At 45.3% G+C, this 20,567-nt stretch overlaps 1 protein-coding gene across 5 annotated transcripts in view; it reads right to left on the minus strand.

Moving 5' to 3' along the window:
• The window catches only part of COG2 (component of oligomeric golgi complex 2), a 43,551-nt gene that overhangs the window by 3,700 nt on the left and 19,284 nt on the right, over positions 1–20,567 (minus strand). For 2 of the 5 annotated variants that reach the window (XM_027962397.3, XM_027962396.3), the window contains exons 7-16: positions 20,115–20,294; positions 18,331–18,455; positions 14,687–14,813; positions 10,474–10,613; positions 6,173–6,234; positions 4,784–4,935; positions 2,993–3,190; positions 2,127–2,199; positions 1,726–1,865; positions 97–236 (exon numbers count right to left, since the gene is read on the minus strand). In XM_027962397.3, the coding sequence (XP_027818198.1) occupies positions 97–236; positions 1,726–1,865; positions 2,127–2,199; positions 2,993–3,190; positions 4,784–4,935; positions 6,173–6,234; positions 10,474–10,613; positions 14,687–14,813; positions 18,331–18,455; positions 20,115–20,294 (1,337 nt within the window). Of the gene's footprint in view, positions 1–96; positions 1,869–2,126; positions 2,200–2,992; positions 3,191–4,783; positions 4,936–6,172; positions 6,235–10,473; positions 10,614–14,686; positions 14,814–18,330; positions 18,456–20,114; positions 20,295–20,567 lie in introns of those variants that run through there. The other 3 variants (XM_004021579.6, XM_027962395.3, XM_060406788.1) reach the window with 2 other exon arrangements.

The following is a 20,567-nucleotide window of genomic DNA, read 5'->3' on the forward strand; positions in this document are numbered from 1 at the left end:
ATGAGGCCACAGACAGCAACTTGTGATGGCCCCAGTGATCTCTGACTTAGGACTTTTCTAAGAAAGTCCAGAATAGTCTACTTGTAAGTTACTCACTTATGCGTGCTCTCAGAGAGGGTGGCTTCTAACCACTGCTGAATCGTGGCCTGCTTGAGCTTGTCCTTGTGCCCGCTCTGAAGCTGGTACAATGGCTTCAGAGCGCTGTCCACGTAAGAGGAGGCTGTCACGGGCACCTCCTGGGATAATGTTGGTAGAGGTTAAAGATGAACAGAAAAAGAGAAAGTTAAGTTACTCAAAAACCTCATGTTCCAAAGGACATTACTCAGGTACCAGTTTTGAGACACATACAAGCGCTGTCTACAGCAAGATCCTGGGGACCAAGAGGGAGCCACGGAGGGCGGTGTCCAGAGCTGCTGGACTCAGGCGCCCTGACCTTGTGTCCACACGGATCGCCTGGCCACCTCAGTAATTCCAGGTCTGATTTTGTGTGTGTTCTGGGCAGGAGGTGAGTGGGGCCAAGTTTTGAGACCATGCATTTATAACAAGCTAAGACTTTTCTTAATTTTGGTTTCTTCATCTGTAAATAAGGGCACTGATCCTCACTTCACAGGACGGATGACAGTATAACGTGTTTAGTACAGTGCCTGACCCAGAGGCAAGCACTTGGTAAATACGATAACACCCTGCTGATGAAAAAGGGAAAGCTGGTAGATTCCTAAAGAAGAAGTGATGAACTTGGAAAACTAACATAGGTCTGTCTCTCCCACTTCAGACCAGAACATCAGATTAGATACTCTTGCTGATGTCCCCAGGAGTGGGAATTCTGCTATACGCCCTAGGTTTTAAAAGGAAAAGGAGAACAGCCACAGAGATGAGCTCGTCTCGTCTCAGGACCCAGCCCAGCCACTCCCTGCATCCAGAGCTACAGGGGAGCTGCAACACCAGCAGCAGCCAGGCCCCACACCGCTGTGTGTGTGCAAACGGCAGGGGTGCTCCAGAACGGCGCAGCGCTGAGCACCGGTGTGTGTGCAAACAGCAGGGGTGCTCCAGAACGGCGCAGCGCTGAGGACGCCTTCACAGCTCCTGAGAATGAGTTTAGTTGCAAATTAAAGTCCAACTTTACAACCAGGAGAAGAGAAAATTAGAAGGAAAATAAGAACTAGCAAGAATGAAATGAGTATAAACAGTTGAAAATGAGAGTTCTAGAGAAAGACTGAAACACTCTGAAAACAAATCCCCAATTCCTATTCCACAAAGTGAAGACAAAGGAGAATCTGACTTTGGATACCAGTATAAGCTCGACTTTTCACTTCATGAATGCCTTTAACATCTTTTAATGTAGCTTTCTTATTCCATATCCAGTAAAAGACAGAAGCAGGCACTTCCAATGGCAATATGAAGGAAACAAGGTAAATTCAGGTCTTCTCAAACATAGAATATGAAGCCCAAAAGAAGTGCAGGACTTAAACCATTTTATTAAAACGCTTTCTTCGAAAATACTATTTTTCCTCAAGGCCCAAAGTCCATACTGCCTAAGTCCAGCTACCTAAATTATGTTTGTGCCCAGGCCCTGGCCATCTACTGAGGAGCCTCCTTCTCACAATTGAATGAGATGGAGTCTCCCCTGGAGAACCTATTTCTATTCTCACTTAACCATTTCTTCCCTTCTGGCCTTCCTGATACATATTTCCCCACCTCAAAATGCTTTTCAATGAGTGCACTGACCTTATTGGTTCTTCGGTACAGCCTGGGAACCTCCAGGGCACTTTTCAGATGACTAAAGCAAGACTCACTTAAGTCCTGGGTGATTTTCTCACTCAAGGCAGGTACACAGGCAGACAAAGACAGCTGGGAGTCCTCCAGGGCTGCTGCGGAGATGGAAAGGTGTGTTTTATCACTCTATTCAGGCTCAGGCCTAAAGAGAGTATACAATAAACCAAATCGAATCAAATTATTAGAAATTAAATATCTCATTCAGAGAAGTTACAAATCACAGAACAGAATACAGAAACAACCAAGAATTTTGACCAGAAAAAACTGTTAATTAAATATATCTCAGTCTCTAAAATTCTATTTTAAGTTATTTCTTATTCAAGGATTTGCTGAATCTAAAGATTCATTTTTACCTGAGATGGAAGAAAAATTCTTAAAGCCCATCACTTCAAGTTTTGGCTTGATTGTTTCTAAGAGTTCTGGAAGCTGAAATAAATATGTACTTTATATATTCAGTTACTTTTTATTAATCAAAGGAAGAGGCAATTCTATATGCACCTACAACTCTAGAATGTTATTAATTAATGATAAAACTAAACTCAGAACTTTCAATAACTTTCATCAGAAGAAAACAAAATTCTTAATTAATGCTTTCACTAGACAATAATTCAACCACAAGGAAAATCAAATTTTCACGGCTATTAACACTATTCTGTAGCTCCCCTCGATACCAAAAAAACCTTATGATAAAGACCATGTTTTTGCTCAACACATACAGTATTTGTCCAAGCACCACAAAACACTTAAGCCTGAAAAAAGCAGAATTACGTATCACAGCACTTAAACACATTCTGTTCTAAAACAAAGTCCTGTTAATGGTAAAAGCAAGAACATGAAACCTATGTGGACGAAACAGGAAGACGTTGTAATAGTTCAGCACTTTCAAAGTATAAGTACTGGGTAAGGAGACTAGAAATAATTAGAATCCAACCCATTAAAGACCATGGCTCCACAGAGCAAGCTAATGAGGGCCTGGCTTGCTCCTGGCCTGTGGCGTCACTGCTCAGGGGAAGCCAGGGCTCCAGGCAGGCACGCTGTAGACAGGCTGCTACCCAAGGAGGAGAGCACGCCAGTCAGGGGGTGGAGGCAACACCGGAAGGGAGGTAAAGGGATGCTCCCTCTCAGGAGCCCTGGGCCCACAAGTCTAAACCCCATGAGGCCAGACAGTGAGAACACGGAACCCCACATTTAGAATCCTCCGCAACAGAGGGTCGCCCACCTGCTCCTGAAGCCTGTCCAGGTCTGTGACCACATAGACAAGTTGAGTGCTGGAAATGGAAACAATGGGCTTTGTTTCAGACGGGCCACTTGCTTGGTCTTCGCAATTTCCTTGGGTGATAGAAAGCTCTTTGCTGCCAGTTACCAAAGGCTTTTTAATATCCTTAGCACTTTCATTAGAGATGGGCCTGAGTAAAAGCTGAAAAAAGGTTTCAGTGATAAAATGTTTCCACCTGTGAGATACACGAGCATGTAACTCAACACAAAATGCCAGCTGTCCACAAAGTATTAAGTGAAAGTTGACTCAGGCAAGGACACCACATCCTGTCTCTCCAGGTGGGCGTGAGACCAGGAGCAGGGCACACCTGGACCCTACGTGCATTTCCCCTCCTTGACTGAAGCAACAGTCAGAAACAGAGCAAGAGGTCCCAAACTAAAGGAAAATTAAGACCTGGAACCTCATAGGTTTTAAAAAGTAAACAATTTACTGTATTTACTTGAAAAATTATTATCATAAGGGTAAAAAACAAGTCTCAACCTCAGTTATGCTTCCAATAATGCAGACAACATACGTGTTCTCTGCATATGAACACGTATGTCGTCTGCATTGCTGCAAGGGAAAAAACCTGAGAAGAGCACTCGCATCGAGGAAAGGACGGAGTATTCTAGGTGTAAGAATGATCACTGGCTGGCATCTTGCTGGGGATGCTGAGGCAAGCCCAGGCCTCACAGAATCGTATAGAGTCCACGGTGTCCCAGGAACTGCACGATCTTCGTGACCAGGTTCACAGGGCAGGGTGCTCTATTGAGACCCCTCTGAGCAGAGGGAGGCAGAGGAGGAAGAGGAGAGGAACTTGGATGGAGCACCATTATCTGCTGGGCACCTTCGTTATCACTTTGCTGGGCAAGAAATCTCTTTACTCCTCACAACAAGCACATGTAGAAGCTGTTTTCCTATTTTACAGATGAAGAATCTGAGATTCAGCCAATTTCCCTAAGACCACGAAATTAAAGAGCAGCAGCGCCAAGGTCTGACTTTGACTTGAAGCTGTGCTTTTTCTACTGAGACGCTTCCTCCAGCTGACAGAGGGCCTCCGTGTCCGCGGATGATGGCTTCTCCATGTCATCTTTCCTAAACTGCTCACGCTCTCTTAGACCCATCACCTTGCACTGGCCAGGGTGTGTGTCTGTCACTGAGCTGTCTGTGCAGCAGGCATCTCTGAGACCTGGAGCGGACCAGCTGGGGCCGGACGCTCAGCACTGGACCCCACGAATGCTCCTGTGGCTTTATGCACAGAAACTAATCAATCATCAAAGCCATGTGAATACCTAACACATCCAAGCTGAAAAGGGTTTCTGAAACAAAGGGAAGATTAATCAATTGTACGACCTTCTAATCTCAGCCATTTGGCGTTTTTAAATTTCCAAATATTAAGGAAAAAATATGCATATTTTTATCATCTTCATTGAAACGATCATCTCTGTTTTATGGTGCCTCTCTATTGGAGGCACCATACAAAGATTCCGGTTTTCCTGCGGGAAAACAAGGTCAATGCGGTGCTTTTCAAAAAGACAAAGCAATGAATGTGCGGCGACTGACGCCCCTAAAGGCCACGCAAACAAGAGTGAGAAGGACATCCAGTGAAAAGGACAGAAACTTCGGAAGTTGGACTAAAGCCCTTGCATCAACCTCTCATGACCACACGGGCTTTAAAACTCTTGGCACGTCTAGCTTAACCTATCTGTAACTCATTTCAGTCTTGATTAGGGATGAGCACCAGCCAGCCCTCACCTCCTTGACAAATACGGAGTACCGGGCCAGAATCTGCAGCGTCAGCCTCCACAGACGATGCGCCAGCAGCGGCAAGAACATCTCGTCAGACCAGCACCTCTGAAGGCTGCTCCACGTCCTATGAGAAGCCAAAAGGCGATACGAGCTCCCAGCTAGAGGTAAAAACGCACAGTTAAGGAGCCGCAGCAGAAGGGATAACAGCTAAAATCTTCAATGGACACGCCAAGAGTGAAGCTGATGACATTCTGAGGAATCCTATGAGGTCAGCAAAGCTCTAGGGAGGCGGCGTGCACAGCCAAGAGGCCATAACGTGGACACATCCCTGCCTCTCTCCTGTAACGCTGTCTTCCAATCTTATATGACTCCTTCTCCCAGGCATTTGACACATATTAAACATACATAACAATCAGAAATAATCAGTTAACAGGTACTTTATAATAAATCAGCAAATGCGAATTGGAGTGGCAATCGCTTGCAAGGGTTTAATCTTTGGTTTTGAATTTGTCCTGTCTTCTCTTCCACTCCTGAATATGCTATTTAAACATAGGAAGTCAACTGCACATGGCTACTTTTGCAAAGACAGCTGAAAATAAACTTTTGAGGCTAAAAGAGCGCAGTTTAGATGGAACTTGGCTCCACAAAAGGGAGCACAGTAGAGTGGAGCTTGGTGACTCCAGGAACAGACACCTAGGTGAGCAGTCACCAGGGACGCCTAAGACATGACTAGACGCAGACATGTCTGCAAAGTACAGGCTGAGCCCAGTCGCCTGCCCACTGTCCCAGGGCTGGGCCAAGGGCTCTGGAAGCCTGAGGCAACAGTCTGGGCTGAGTCGTCCTCTGCAGGGAAGGGTCATTCTGATCCTTTACCTCAGCTTGAGAGGGGAGCGGAGGGTGGCCACATGGCTACAAAAAAAGGCTGTCACTTGAGCATAGCAGGGGTTATATCCCCTTGACACACTATATCCAGAAGCGAAAATGTGGCCTCCTTCCCGTGTTCTTAAAGCACCCTTTACATCGTCTCTATACAGCCGGAAGCTCTATAAACCTTTTTTTTTAAAAAGAAGTTAAACCCTATCTTCAGGGCCTAACTCACTTCCCTGGTGGCTCTGATGGTAAATAATCTGCATACAAGGCAGCAGACCTGGGTTTGATCCCTGGGTCAGGAATGCCTGCCCACTCCAGCAATCTTGCTTGGAGAATTTCATGGACAGAGGAGCCTGGTAGGCTACAACCCATGGGGTTGCAAAGAGTCGGACACGACTGAGCGAGCAACACTATTGGAAGACAGCAAAAGGTCAAGGTGCTCCCAGGGGGCTCAGGCCGCCAAGAAGACTTGGCGAATGGAATTAACCCACTTAATGCTGGCCTTCGTCACTGTGAGGATGTTACCTGGTGCATCTTCCAGGACATCTGTAAGTGCTGCTTCTAAGGATCCCGCTATTTCTCTAAATCTGAGAGAAAAACAAGAGTGTAAACGGCTGTCTTTTCTGCTCCAGGTGCCTATCCCCCAGCCTCCCCCGCCCCAGGCAACAGGACCCTTCTCCTGCCCGCTCGCGGGGTTAGGGCCTCAGAGATGTCCCAGCAGCCCTGATGCCTGGCCTCCAGACTTTTTTGCTTAACTGAGCAGGAAATAAACTTATCTGAATTACTTGACCGGGAAACCATTTCTGGTAGGTCCCACCACCTATAATCAGGTAATCATTTCAGGACCCTAAGACTGGTTTTTCCAGTCCTCTTACCTCCACACTATCAGAAGAAAGCAAATGTCCCTCAAACTAAGAAATGGAGAAGCTCTATTCTGTATCTTTGTTTGCAGCTTGAGACATGTCACTGAAAGGAGGCAGTTAGCTAGAACAAGTCTCTGCCTGGCGCTCACCAAGCGCCTGCTGCCCGTCTCTCGTGCTGCTACTGGGAACTGCGTGCCCACCCTGAGGCTCAGGGTCTGCTCCCCGATGCGCTTCCTGTTTTCTCTGCTGAGCCATTTGTCATTTCATACCATCTTCTCACAGACTTCCGTTTTAATATCTGATGTGGACACATTGTTAAGACTGTGAACTAAAACTGTGTATCTATTTCCTTAGCTGCCTGTGTAGCACCCTCCTTCCCACCTATGTAACCTTCCATGTCCATACTTTCTTTACCATACATTCTCCTGTCACCCACTAGCCCCCTAGCTACCAAGAAATTCTCGCACATACTTAACATCAATTTACCTAATCCATAATCTTGGCTCTTTTTAGTACTTATATGCTTTTTAAAAGCGGTTCAGAGACTTATCTTCGGGAAACTGGAGCGTAAACGGAGCAGCGCTTCCAACAAAGAGCAGCAGCCCTGCCCGCAAACGCACGGGCGGCTGAGAGCAGCGGGCTCTGGGCCACCCTGACTGCTGGAGCGGGCCGCGCCCCATGCGGAGGAAAGAACTCAGCAACTGCCCCGTGCAGCTTGCGAAGGGCGGGTCTCTCCGGGCAGCAGGCAGAGGCACGGAGGGAACAAGGGACAGAAGAGGAAGTGGAGGGAGAGGAGAGAGCGCTGGAGAGCGCGAGGAAGGCGGCGCCCCCGAGCACAGCGGGGAGGAGAGGGCAGGGGCTGCCCTGCTGCGAAGGGAGCAGACCGGCTCCTGCATTAGCCTCAGACCCTAATTCCACCTTTTGCCCAGATCTATTAATACATAAAACACAGGAAGTAAGCTTCAACACAGAAAAGGCCCAACACTAACACAGCGTTGTTCAGAGCACGGAAAACCAGAAGCGGCCTTCGCAGCCCCAGAAGGGAAGGCTGCGGTAGCCTGCGGCACAGTCCGACTGAAGGCAGCGTGAAGAGAGGCCAGCCTGAAGTTCCGCGGCCACCAGAGGAACAGGCATAATCCAGTGTGAGTAAAGACACAGGATAAAACTACGCGTATGCTACAACAACCCGAAAACCATACAAACGAGAAAGTGCAAGAAGCAAACGCAGCACACCCCCAACATTAATGCCTTTTACACAGACTTGCAGGTTACGTGTGACCAGGTGTGAGGCCCTTAAAACTAAACTGTCCGTGTCAGGTGGCCCACGTGCCCTCTCGCCCTGCCCTCCAGGAGCCCAGCACCAGCCCCTCAAGTAGCTTTGCTGGCCAGTAACTTCCAGGATTGAAGTGTTAGGTTGTACTTCTTAGAAAATAAACAAATTCATCGAGATGTTGCTTTGGTGAAATTTGAAGTTATCCTATAGTTTCACATGTATATGGGGTGCCATCCTAGTCTTGATAGAGGATCTGTAAGAAAGGCCACCCCAAGCACAAACACTCCTGAAGTCTCACATTTGGGTATGGGGATGATCTGGAGACACACACCCCCTTCCCCAAGCACGGGTCTACTGACGCATGGACACAACGTGAGGAGGGTGCAGGGGAAGGCAGGCAGGCTAGCACCACCCAGACTCCATGCTGTGACGGAGCTACACCCTGCTAAGCACGTGCTGAGCGGGACAGCACACACGTGGCCATCCTGGAGGCACAGAACACTCCAGCAGGAGTCCAATTTAAAAAGAGAGAACACTGCCTGTAGCATTTAAGGGGCTAACACCCAGCTTCCAGGCAGCCACTGATCTACTACCATTTGAGACTGTTGGGGGCCCATGTGTATTTAATCTCTTTCTACGAAAAGTAATTCCTAACCCTACTTTCCAAAACTCCCGTAAGGACAGATGGAGTGCTGACGCAACAGGGCGCCAGAGACGCAAGGGGCGCCCGTGGCTCACGGGACACTGGCGGCGGGAGGCGGGCCTTCCTTCCTGAAGATGATGGGGGCGCAGGCAGAGTCAGACCCGGGGCTATCGAATCGCTACCGAGAGTGCAGTATTAGTACTGATACTCCTTCCTAGAAACTTGTTGGAACATCACCACCCTACTGGCGTTCAGGCTTACTTTCAATGACCCTGAAGCGAATCAGAGAGCAATACAGCTTTGACACTAGCCATGTTTGCAAAACATTCTGTTATCCCAGAGAATAAATAACCCAACCACTGACGAAAATCAACAGAGTGGCGTTCTATAAAGTATTACTTGAATTTCTTTTTAAGTGGAAGAGCAAATGTACTGAAAACAGGTTCCACACCTCATAACTCAAATGTAACTTTTTTAATTTCATAAATTTTGAATAAAACTATTTACAAAGAAAAGTTAAGCAATTCCTTTGAATGCTTATGGTAAACTCTGGTGAAGATTAAAAATGTTTTTCATGGGACTGGGTGAGTTTCAGCATCGTTTAAGACTCAATTACCAGCTTTGAGAGAACCTATGGTGAGAGGAGAACGGGCTGAGGCCAGGCTGTGCTACCCTGCAGGGCCCAGAACTCCAGAAGGCGGAATGATGCGAGAGTGCAAGGTGACCAAGTGTGGGGGTGTGGGGCCTGGGGAAGTGAATGGCTAAGAGGCTGCTGGAGGCAGTGAGCAGGGGTATGGGCTGTGACGGTTATTAGGGATCTAAAGCAACCTAACCCAAAACGTAGACTACAGGAGATATGGAAAGTCTAAGTATTATTTCTCCATGGCACTCTTACACTATAAAATGATGCTTCACCATTTTAAATTTTTCTCATAAACCAAAAGGGCTTCTTGCCCTGGCTACATCTTGATCATCGCATAACGGTTACTCCCCATGCAGTCCATGAGTATCTCAGATAAACAAATCCTTAATTTCTTAGCTACATGATAATATAACCTTGAAAAATTAAGTATAAAGCTCAGTATTATATCTAAAAGAGCACCATACTAACAGTGTGACAGCTCTGACTTCCTCATCGAAAGGTGACTATACACATTCCCAATCACGGCAAGTGATTACAAGTCAAGGTATCTACGTATTTCCCTCTCTGTCAATTACTCCTCAGAACTCCAGGGAAGGGCTCCACCATGATTAATGGAAGCGTCCACAATTTAAACACAAAGCTTGCAAGTCTTTAAAGACCATCCTACCTAAAATGCTCTAGCTAACACCATTTTATGGAGGAACTTACTGTGACCTCATTCAAGAGAATCTGCAAAAATGGCTATATTATCATCTATTTTTCTAGAGGAACATACATTGTTAAGAATTTATCCTAAATTGCCCCAAACCGTCTACAGGACCACTTAACTGACACTGGTGATGTCACTATGCTATCTGGAAGGAAAGTGTCACCATTTTCCAGAATACTCACCAAGATTATAAAGGAAGCCAAAATAATAACTACAATTCTTATAAACTGATGGATGGAATCAGCTACAAAAAATATTTCAAGACGGGATACTTTTCGTGATTCCCTCTGAAGATAAACTGTCACAGCTGGGCAGAGCTACAGACAGAGGGCAGGGCTGCCCCGCGGAGCAGGCGCTGGCGGAGGGGAAGGGGGAGGGGAGCTGCCAGGCGGCCAGCTCCCGCGGTCCTTCATGGCGAGTGAGGCGCAGCACCCGGGAAGGAAGCCGGGCCGGGCTCGCTCCCCTGGACTAGCGCTCTCAGCTTGCCAGAGACACAGGAGTGAAGCGCAACCCTTCTGTCTTATAAGCCAGAGCTCTGGCAATCACGGCACTTCTGTGCACTTCTGCTCTAAGCTGTTTCCCAGGAATAACATGATGATCTCCAGGAAGGGGCTGTGAGACGGGGTTCAGTCCATCTGAACTGGTGTTCACATCCTATTTCAGAAGGGTGGAGGCGATGGGAATAAATTACTGACCTTATTTGAAAATAAACAGGCAAGTTCCACTTATTATTGAAGCTGTGATAGGCAGGATGCGCTCTTAATCTTTTGACACTGGCCTGTGATCCACACTGCCGTTCAAACGCTCTTACAAAATCCATACTTATGGTATATTTCTAAAATAAGAACAAACAGGTGGAATTTTCATTTTAAGTAAACTAACCAGAATCGGGATCAAATACTGAAAAATGGAAATCAAGATGAAGACCAGCACACAGAATCCCAAGTTTTGGGTCTCATTAGGCCTTACAGCATCTTCCTTTGAAGGTCCCCACACTTCAACGCCCGAAGTGGCTCTACGACTTGTTCAAGGTCTTAGGTGGCAAGCCCCTCAAGAGACCCAGGCATTCTAACTCCAGCGGTCTTTAAGGGACAGCTCTCACTCGTCTTCTAGGGCACCCCTAACTGTCCACTGGAACCACAAGAGATCACAGATTAAGTGGTATAATTTTCACTGCCTTTCGAGAAGAAGTAGAAAATTTAAAAAAAGGAAAGAGGGGGAGAAAAAAGGAAAGAAATTACTGAAACCATGTGAGTAATTACATCATTTTTATAGATAGGCCACCATGAAGACTGACAAGGGGCATCTAGCAACACCACTAAGAGCAGCAGGTAACACTTACTTAACATGTATCATCTGGACACAGTGCTTACAACTGTATTCTTTAATTTAACCCAGCAAACCACACTACTGGGTTGACTGCTTTTATTATCATCTCCCACAGAGATGACACTTCCTCTTCTGCTCAGGCTCAGAGAGAATTTACTCAGAAACAAAGCAAGGACATAGAGGAACCAGAAGCCCAGTCAGTCAGCAGCGCAAAACTGCAGCTGCACATCCCCTGGCGAGGGCTCTGGATCCCCAGGCTCTACGGAGAACACCGCAGGATTTCCCATGCACTTCCCATTTAAGAGAAGTTCTATTCTGGGTCACCAAACCAGTCACCTAGATATGACGCCTGTGATTACACGGGTCACCAAACCAGTTACCTAGATATGACATCTGTGACTACACGGGTCACCAAACCAGTCACCTAGATATGGCGCCTGTGACTACACAGGAATTGTAGGACAGTAAACACTACTATAGTGTTAAATTCCTTTCAGCCGGTTTTGAGCTGCTGCTGCTGCTAAGTCGCTTCAGTCGTGTCCGACTCTGTGAGACCCCATAGACGGAAGCTCACCAGGCTCCCTCATCCCTGGGATTCTCCAGGCAAGAACACTGGAGTGGGTTGCCATTTCCTTCCCCAGTGCATGAAAATGGAAAGTGAAAGTGAAGTTGCTCAGTCATGTCAGACTCTCAGCTACACTTACTGAATTTCCTAAGTGTGGTCTAGATGTGAGGAGCCGAGACAAAGAAAAGTATTACTCATCCCTTTTGGGATAAAACTACACCCCTGCATATAATGGATGTTAAAGAAATGTAAAAATACTCCTCTCTTCTCAAAAGCATGTCCCATTAACACTGAAAACTGAAAGCATTTCTTGCAAGAAATGTTTAACCATGAACATTAAGTATTGGTTTAGAATTTTAAAGTCAACATTTCACCAGAAAGCTTCATTTCTGAGCTGAAAAATCTCCTGAGCCTAACATGATCAATATGATTCTCAAAGAGGGATGTAAAGGGTCTAAATTGCTAATGCTTAAGACCATTACTTCATTCTGCTTATGGTATCTATTTTTAAAAGCCCTACTTTATTTATTTATAAAGGTTTATTTTATAAACTCACAAAACTCAGTGTCACACAACTTGTTGAAAATCATATTACCTAATTATATGGTTCAACACACTGTAACAAGGGCCAAGAGAACAGATAAGTGGTATTTCTGGGATAATAAAGTTCCAAATTTGGTGTCTTATCTGTTGTGAAGTTATTAGGCCCAGGCTCACCACACTCAACTTCTGCCTCTCTACACTTTAAAAATTAGTAAGCAAAGCGACCAAGCACAATTAGAAAAAGAGGCAAATAGAGCTTCTAGAAACGAAAATAATGATAAGTTTGAAACAGGTGAAGAAGAATTCAGACACAACTGAAGAAGGAGTTCTTGAACTAGAAGAAAAGTCCCAAGAAATTACCCAGAATGTAGCACAAAGAGACAAAAATAAAAAAGTCAATTCAGGAAACATGAAAGATCGAGTGAGGACGATTAATTAAGAGTCTAAAGGCGAATGATAAAGGAATGAGACAGAAGCACAATTCAGTTAATGAACAAAAATGATATAGAAACGATTTAGAAAACCACCAATCCTCAGATTCAGAAAACCCCACAAATCTTAAATTCAGCAAATAAAAAGAAGTCTGCACTAGATATATCATAACGAAACAGCACACCAAAGTCACTGGGAAAATTTTAAAAGGAGCCAGGGGGAAAAGCGGAGAAGGCAACGGCACCCCACTCCAGTCCTCTTGCCTGGAAAATCCCATGGATGGAGGAGCCTGGTGGGCTGCAGTCCACGGGGTCGCTAAGAGTCGGTCGCTAAGAGTCGCTGAGCGACTTCACTTTCACTTTTCACTGTCATGCACTGGAGCAGGAAATGGCAGCCCACTCCAGTGTTCTTGCCTGGAGAGTCCCAGGGACGGGGGAGCCTGGTGGGCTGCCGCCTGTGGGGTCGCACAGAGTTGGGCACGACCGAGCGACTCAGCGGCGGCGGCAGCAGCGGGGGGAGAAGCCGCTGTGACCCCCAAGAGACAGCAGCAACTATTGCCTTCAAGTGACAAAGTTCAAAGTGCAGAGAACTCTGCTTCCAGCAAAACCACCTTTCAAACATAAAAGGTACAAAGTTATTTTCAAACAAATATTAACTGAGGGTTTATCATAAAAAAGTGAAATTTATCACCAACAGAAATTGGTAACAGATGGATTTCAGGAGGAAGGAAAATGACCCAAGAGAAAAGGCCTAGCGCCCAAGACGCAGCAGTGAGCAGAGCACACGATGAACATGCAGAGGGATTTCAGAGGAGGACGACGGCCGTGTCAGAGCAATGAGAAAATGCCCAACTGGGGGCATGAGAAATCAGAATAGAAAGAAGACCCTGGTAACTAACATACACTACGGGATGGCATGATCGGCGTCTGAGATCCTTGTGCTGTTTGGGAGGCCAAAGGACACCAGTAACTTTAAATTCTGTTAAGTAACCACTAAGGTTACTTAATACACAAATAAATAGACGGCAGAACTTCTAAATTAGTAGAGGGGTAAAAGAGAATAAATGAGAGAAACAAATTCCCAAAAGTGAAAAATACAAAGAAGGTGGAAAAGAAAAAAAATGAAGAGAGAAAGGAAAAGAAGGAAGAAAAATGGGACACATAGGAAAAACTGAAAAATCCACAAGTGTATCCGTCACTACGGTCATGTAAAGTTAATAAATCACGTGATTATAAGACAAAGATGGTCATATTGAATAAAAGAATAAAAAACAAGAATCAAAATCCAGAGCAGAAGAGGAGGAGAGGCACCAAGAGCCTGAGCAGCAGGGTACTGAGCAGGAGAGCGGGGTGCAGGCTCAGGCCGTGTGGCCTAGAGTCTTCATTCTTCTCCAGGACACTACATAACATCTTTAAAAAATGGAAAATCAACATATGGGTTCACTTTTGATATATCAACCACGAAGTCCTTTAAATAGAAAACATGATTTTTTTTTAAAGAAATATCAAGGCCTCCTAATCTTTCAAATTATATAGGATACTTTTATACTACATTAATAATTATAATATTAACTATATAAATCTCTTTACAGTTGTTTTTGATGAAAATCAAGTTTGTAGAACTCTGCTGTATCACTTTGAAGGAAAACAAGAAGCAGTGATTGGATATAATATATACTGCAATCCAATCACTACTTCCTGTTTTCCTTCAAACTGATATAGCAGAGTTCTACAAGCTTAATGTTTCATCTAAAACAACTGTGAAGAGATTTGTTTTCAACAGTCCTTAAGATCTTTTTTAAAATTTACATAAAAAACATCCATATCTAGTCATAAGTGCTTCTCGACTGAATTCTACCTTACATCCTAAAAAATATTCTTAGTCCCCAAAGTATCAGAGACTATGACTTGAATAAAACAATGTCTGTATTTTTAAGGTAAATGCTGGCTCCATGAACCACAGAACCAAGACTGTGCAAAAAAGACATGATTATCTCAGGTCAGCACCATCAAAAGTCCAGACAGCAGAGGAAAAGGTACCTGGTGAAACGCATCAGGGTCCCCAGGATTAAACAGCGAGGGCAATTTTTCTTCTAATCCTCGTACTATTTCTGGCCAGACAGAATTCACCAAAAAATCATAGCCGGGAACAGTGTTGCCCTTTTCACTGTGAGATGAGAGAAAAGTTTCAGTCAAATACACCAGAAACATCTACTTACAAAAAGCAGAATCCCACTGTGGTGTTTCGTTAAAACAAAACTTCCTCAGCCTAAAGTTTACTTTGACCTTTTGAAAACAACTGTATCTGTCAATTATCTTGTTTTAGGCCCAGACTTCTCTCTCACTCCTTGATCTCATTCTCACCTACAGCCTGACGCACCCTCTGTGTCCCGACTCCTACAATCATCACAGAGCAGACAGCTGGGGTCAAGGTAACGGAAAACTACGCAGACGTGCCGTGGCACAGCTTTCTCCCCTAAAATGGGCTACCACGTTTACACACTATCTTGAAAAAGCAGCAATCTAGTACCACAGGAAAAGCAATCTTTGTATTCAATCTTAACACCGCTCAACTCTGCTGCTGCTGCTGCTGCTGAGTCGCTTCAGTCGTGCCCGACTCTGTGCGACCCCATAGACGGCAGCCCACCAGGCTCCTCTGTTTCTGGGATTCTCCAGGCAAGAGTACTGGAGTGGGGTGCCACTGCCTTCTCCAATGCATGAAAGTGAAAAGTGAAACTGAAGTCACTCAGTCGTGCCTGACTCCTAGCGACCCCATGGACTGCAGCCCACCAGGCTCCTCCGTCCATGGGATTCTCCAGGCAAGAGTGCTGGAGTGGGGTGCCATCACCTTCTCCACACTCAACTCTAAAACACTATAAGTCACACTAATTTACCAATCACTAACAGCTTTGTGACTCAGCTGCCTCCGACTATCTTCAGGTCTGATGTAAAATTTCATTTCATGTAGAATCTGGATCACAAATCTTAATAAAGAAAACTGCTAACATTCATGGTTTCCATATGCACATGCTCTATTTTGCATCGTCAGCAAAAAGGCCGAATTCTGAGTCTCTAATTCACACACTTAGGTGACAGAGAACACTGAGATAAAATCATGCTCTCAGGAGCCACAGCACCTCAGTTCAAATCTCGGGTCACTAAACTTCTCTGTGTTTTGGTTTCCTCATCTTTAAAATCATAGGGTCATTATATGAAATAAGATTTGTAAAGCATTTAGCACTTACTACCATATAGTAGGGAGAAGGCGATGGCACCCCACTCCAGTCCTCTTGCCTGGAAAATCCCATGGATGGAGGAGCCTGGTAGGCTGCAGTCCATGGGGTCGCTAGGAGTCGGGCACGACTGAGTGACTTCAGTTTCACTTTTCCCTTTCATGCATTGGAGAGGGAAATGGCAACCCACTCCAGTGCTCTTGCCTGGAGAATCCCAGGGACGGGGGAGCCTGGTGGGCTGCCGTCTATGGGGTCGCACAGAGTCGGACACGACTGAAGCGACTCAGCAGCAGCAAGGGCAGCAGCATATAGTAAGTGCTATGTTAACAGTGTGAAATACACGGTACGTAAATAAAAGAGGTGGGCTCCCTAAGCTTCTCTGCACTTAAAAATCTGTAAATATCTTCAGGCAACACCACCTCACTGACCTACCCACTTCGGTGCACTGTTAACATGCTCTATATTAAGGTAATCTTCTTTACATTCAATGAGGGGAAGGAGATGCCTACGTCCCACATACCCAATTTCACGTATCATATCATGCTTTTAATCACAATAAGAACCAGCTCTAATCAGGTATAGGAAGAGAGAACAAAATTGAAGATTTTATAATAAAAATGCACATAATATGAGCAACAATGAATGACAAGATCACCTCATTTCCAAACTAAATATACAGTTAAAGCCTCAAAAAGAAAATTTAAATCTGCAAGATCAACCATTAGAAAGGCTAATTTATGTTCTCTGGAAAATAACTCCTGAACATCACTGGTGTTGCTGGGTATACAAAGCACCCAAAGGCAGATGCTGAGCAAGGGAGGGTCCAGGGCAACAAGACGATGGGGCGTGAAGCGAAGGCAGATGACCTACCAAGGCACAGTCTAGACACTCAAACTTCTGAGCTTTCTACATGAGTTCTGCCACACTGAAAACTGTGGAAGAGGACAAACGTGAGGCATGAGACTTGACACTTCAGGACCAAGACTAGGCTTGTCAAGTCTAATGACTGGCTGTTTCGTTGCTGTGGCCTCTTTAATTTCACATGATGGCTTCTGTTAAATTCTTACCCCAAATCCAGATCCAACTAAATCTTCATGATTATTAAACAAAAGTGGCAAAACAAAGCTTCATCTGAAATCATCTAGTGGAAACAGAGAGGGCAGTTCACCGTCTATCAGCACAATTATTCCCCAGGTTTCTCCTTTCAAAGAAAAAAATTCAAGACTAAAAATAATTTTTACTCCATGAAGAAAGGGACTTTATTTGCCTTTCTAATGCTGCACATTGACGGAGTCTTTCATTTCAAAAACATTGGATAGTTGCTGTCTTAAGACACTGTGCCAAGGGTGGGGAGTATGCGTTGTGCAGGATGGGAGCAAGCAGTTAAGATGGAAATTAGTCCTCAACAGAAGTAAAAGCAACATGCAATCGCCTGCAGAGAACAGGATTAAAGCTAGACTTCAGGATGAAAGGTGGTCTCTTGAAGGAAGTGGCATCTGAGGTGGGGCTTCACACGGAATGACAGACCAACAAAGAGAAAGGGAAAGGCAGAGGACTCGGAGGGAAACCCAGGCCCACGGGGTGTGTGCTGGGCCAGCGGAGCAAGGGGAGCCCGCAGAGTGCCCCGTGCAAGGACCGCCAAGGCCAGAGCACGCAGGGCCTCGTGTGCCGCGCCAAGAGCCTAGACTTTCTCCGACAAGCAGCAAGAGGCCACTGCAGGCTTAGGGAGAGGGCAGTGCCCCGTCAAGAGCCTAGACTTTCCCCCATGAGCAGCAACAGGCCACTGCAGGCTTAGGGAGAAGGCAGTGCCGCGTCAAGAAGCCTAGACTTTCCCTGACGAGCAGCAAGAAGCCACTGAAGACCTAGGAAGAAGGCAGTGCCTAAATATCAGAACTGCGGGTAAATGCGACAGCCGAAGGGCAGAGGGAAAGGGTGAGAAGGGAGAGGGTGGAGGCAGGGAGAGGAGGTGGGCAGATCCTGTTATTCTGGATAAAACTATGACAAAGGCCCGGATCAGGCCAGTGGTGATGGTGAAAGGCAGTCGGGTATTTTTGAAACAAAGCTAAAAGTATGGAAATCAGGCAAGAGGAGGGAACACAAGATGACTTTAACCACAATTAATGTAAAACTTGTTGAATTAAACTGAACTGATATTTATAAACAGATTACAACATTAGAATAATGTAAGGAAACCAACTTTTATTTCACAAGTAATTTAGGAAAAAGTATAGAAAAGGGGAAAGTATGGGTCGTGAATTCAGAAAGATGCTCCCTTCACCTCTGCCCTGCTCATTACCGCTCCCTTCTAAGGCGATGACCTTCTGAGGGGTGACCCACACCCACCTCGAAGTGCCACGGTAACAATTCACTAGGGGAGTGCAGAGGAACCCGCCCCAGACAAGGCGGCGGTAATCAGCCGGCGCAAGCTCTAAGTACAGCTGCTCAAACTACCTTGAGGTGGCTCCTCCTGTGACCTCTCGAAGAAGGCGGCAGTGATGCGGAACGAACTCCAAGAGCTTAGCATACATGAGCTGGAGGTCACTCAGATGACTGTCAACAATCTGCTCTAGAATCACCTATTAAATGAACAGCATTTTTTAAAAAGCATCTAAAAGAGAGGTGTGAATTACACACTACAGGAAAAATAATAGAGAAAACCTCAAAAGTATGCTTCCTCATGCCCCTCCTCCCCAGCTAACATGTTTCTAACAGTAACAGCTATACTCAGAACTAGTTTCAGGATTTGGAAGCACAGCTCTGACCCACGGGAGACACAGGCTGGGTGACAGAGACTGGCCTGAAGCTGGGAAGCCAAGCACATTTGCCTCCTTCCCTCCCGAGATTGAAAGCAAAATAAAATGACAATTTCCCATAACAACAGCCCCTCCCTGTACCGACCTTGGCCCTTTCTTCTACCATAATTTAGATCAGGGGAAGGTGTGAGACAGAGAAAGATGGAAATATATATTTTAGTTTACTTTATTATTTTATCTTTTGTGTTAAGGTTGAGAGTTAAAAGGTTAATGACAAGATAAGCATATGAATTGAAAAAAAAATTAAAATGTGGCCTTAGTTTATTTAATATGCCACTGAAACATCAAATGTTTCTCTAAGTTAGCACATTAGGTTCAGTTCAATGAAAAACAAAGGCATAAGTTAGTAACGATTTTCACTTACTGATAAAGAAATAATGTAGGTAATTTGTCTTTTTCATTCTTATCAAGTTAGATATGAAACTTAACAGGTTAGGAAGAGAGGAGTCTGACAGATCATTTATTTTTAGTAAAAGCTGAGAGGATTACTGACGTTAATCCTCAAATTTCATTTTTATCAGTGAGATTCAATTTCCCCCATTTATAGATGGGAGACTTTCATCCCAAAGTCACGGAAAGCAGGGCTTTTGCTTACTGGGCAGAAAGAGCGTCCGCGCCGACGGAGGACTGGAGAAGCCTGCAGATACTGAGGGCGGGCTTGTGACTCTCACCAGTTTGGACCAGATGCAGCTGCCATTTTTGTGTGTCAGCAAATGTTGAGTATTGGCAGCTTCATGTGGTACAGTTTATATTCTGGCTGCTCAAAGGAAGAATATGCTCACTCTCCAAAGTTTACCTGTATCCTTGCAGATGAAGGACACTGGATAGGCAAGCTCTGGACTTAGCATATTGTGCCGCTCATCTGCCTATGAAAGGCCTGCGTCAGTGACTGTTTCCTCCCTCCCATCTTCCTGGCTAAGAGACTCCTCAGTATTCAAGACTTAGGCCACAGCTCTGTGAAGACGCCCTTCAGCACAGGCTTTCCATGGTCGGGGTTCAGCAGGCTCCTTTACCAGCAACACTGCAGTTTTGGTATCTGCTTACTCATTCCATTTTACCCACTAGACCAGCAGTTAAAAATTCATTTTAAGAATTTAGTGGCAAATAATTTACATACCATAAAACTGACCTAAAAATGTTTTGATACATTCCTTCTCCCTAGGCAAGACCCTCCTCCCACTAAATTAACATGACCCCTGGGCTATAGCATCACTAAAAACACTTGAGAAGGTGCCTGACTCCGGCATGCTGGTTGTAACCACCAGGGACCAACCTTTTCTCACAACTGATGGTACTACAGTAACTGAGAATCTTTACAGAAAGGCCTCTAAGCCACCCCTTACACCCAGTAAAGCATCCAAGACAGAGCAGATGCTCCACAAACATCTGCTGAATGAAGGCCTTATCCCACAGCACACGAACCTCGTCTACGTATGGCTTCACAAGGACTTGACCGACCAAGGCCTCTGCATCCCGGGTCTTGTCGATCGTGGCGTAAGTCCGTAAGCAGTGCCGAATAATATCGACACTGGAAGTCTGAATGCCTTCTAGCAGGAGGCCTTCCAGTGACTGCTGCAGCACGGCTGTGATGCCAGCTATGCGCTGCAAGAAAGACAGGTTAAAAAGCTCCAGCTGAAATAATTTCTAAAGATCCAAACACACACATAACACATTTCTTATTCCAACAGAATATACGTAAAATTAACATTTTCTGGAGAGCAACAATGAATCTCTCCTCCTCCTCACATCTCTTTCTAAGTTAATCTTGGCTGTATCAAAGGAGGATTTAGATGTCACTTCAGAATGAGGTTCTTTTAAGTTACAGAGTAAATCTGACAAACATCATGATTCTAAAGTCCAGTCAAGAGTTCGGGA

The sequence above is a fragment of the Ovis aries genome, chromosome 25 (assembly GCF_016772045.2).
Source record: "Ovis aries strain OAR_USU_Benz2616 breed Rambouillet chromosome 25, ARS-UI_Ramb_v3.0, whole genome shotgun sequence".
NCBI classification, from domain to species: Eukaryota; Metazoa; Chordata; class Mammalia; order Artiodactyla; family Bovidae; genus Ovis; species Ovis aries.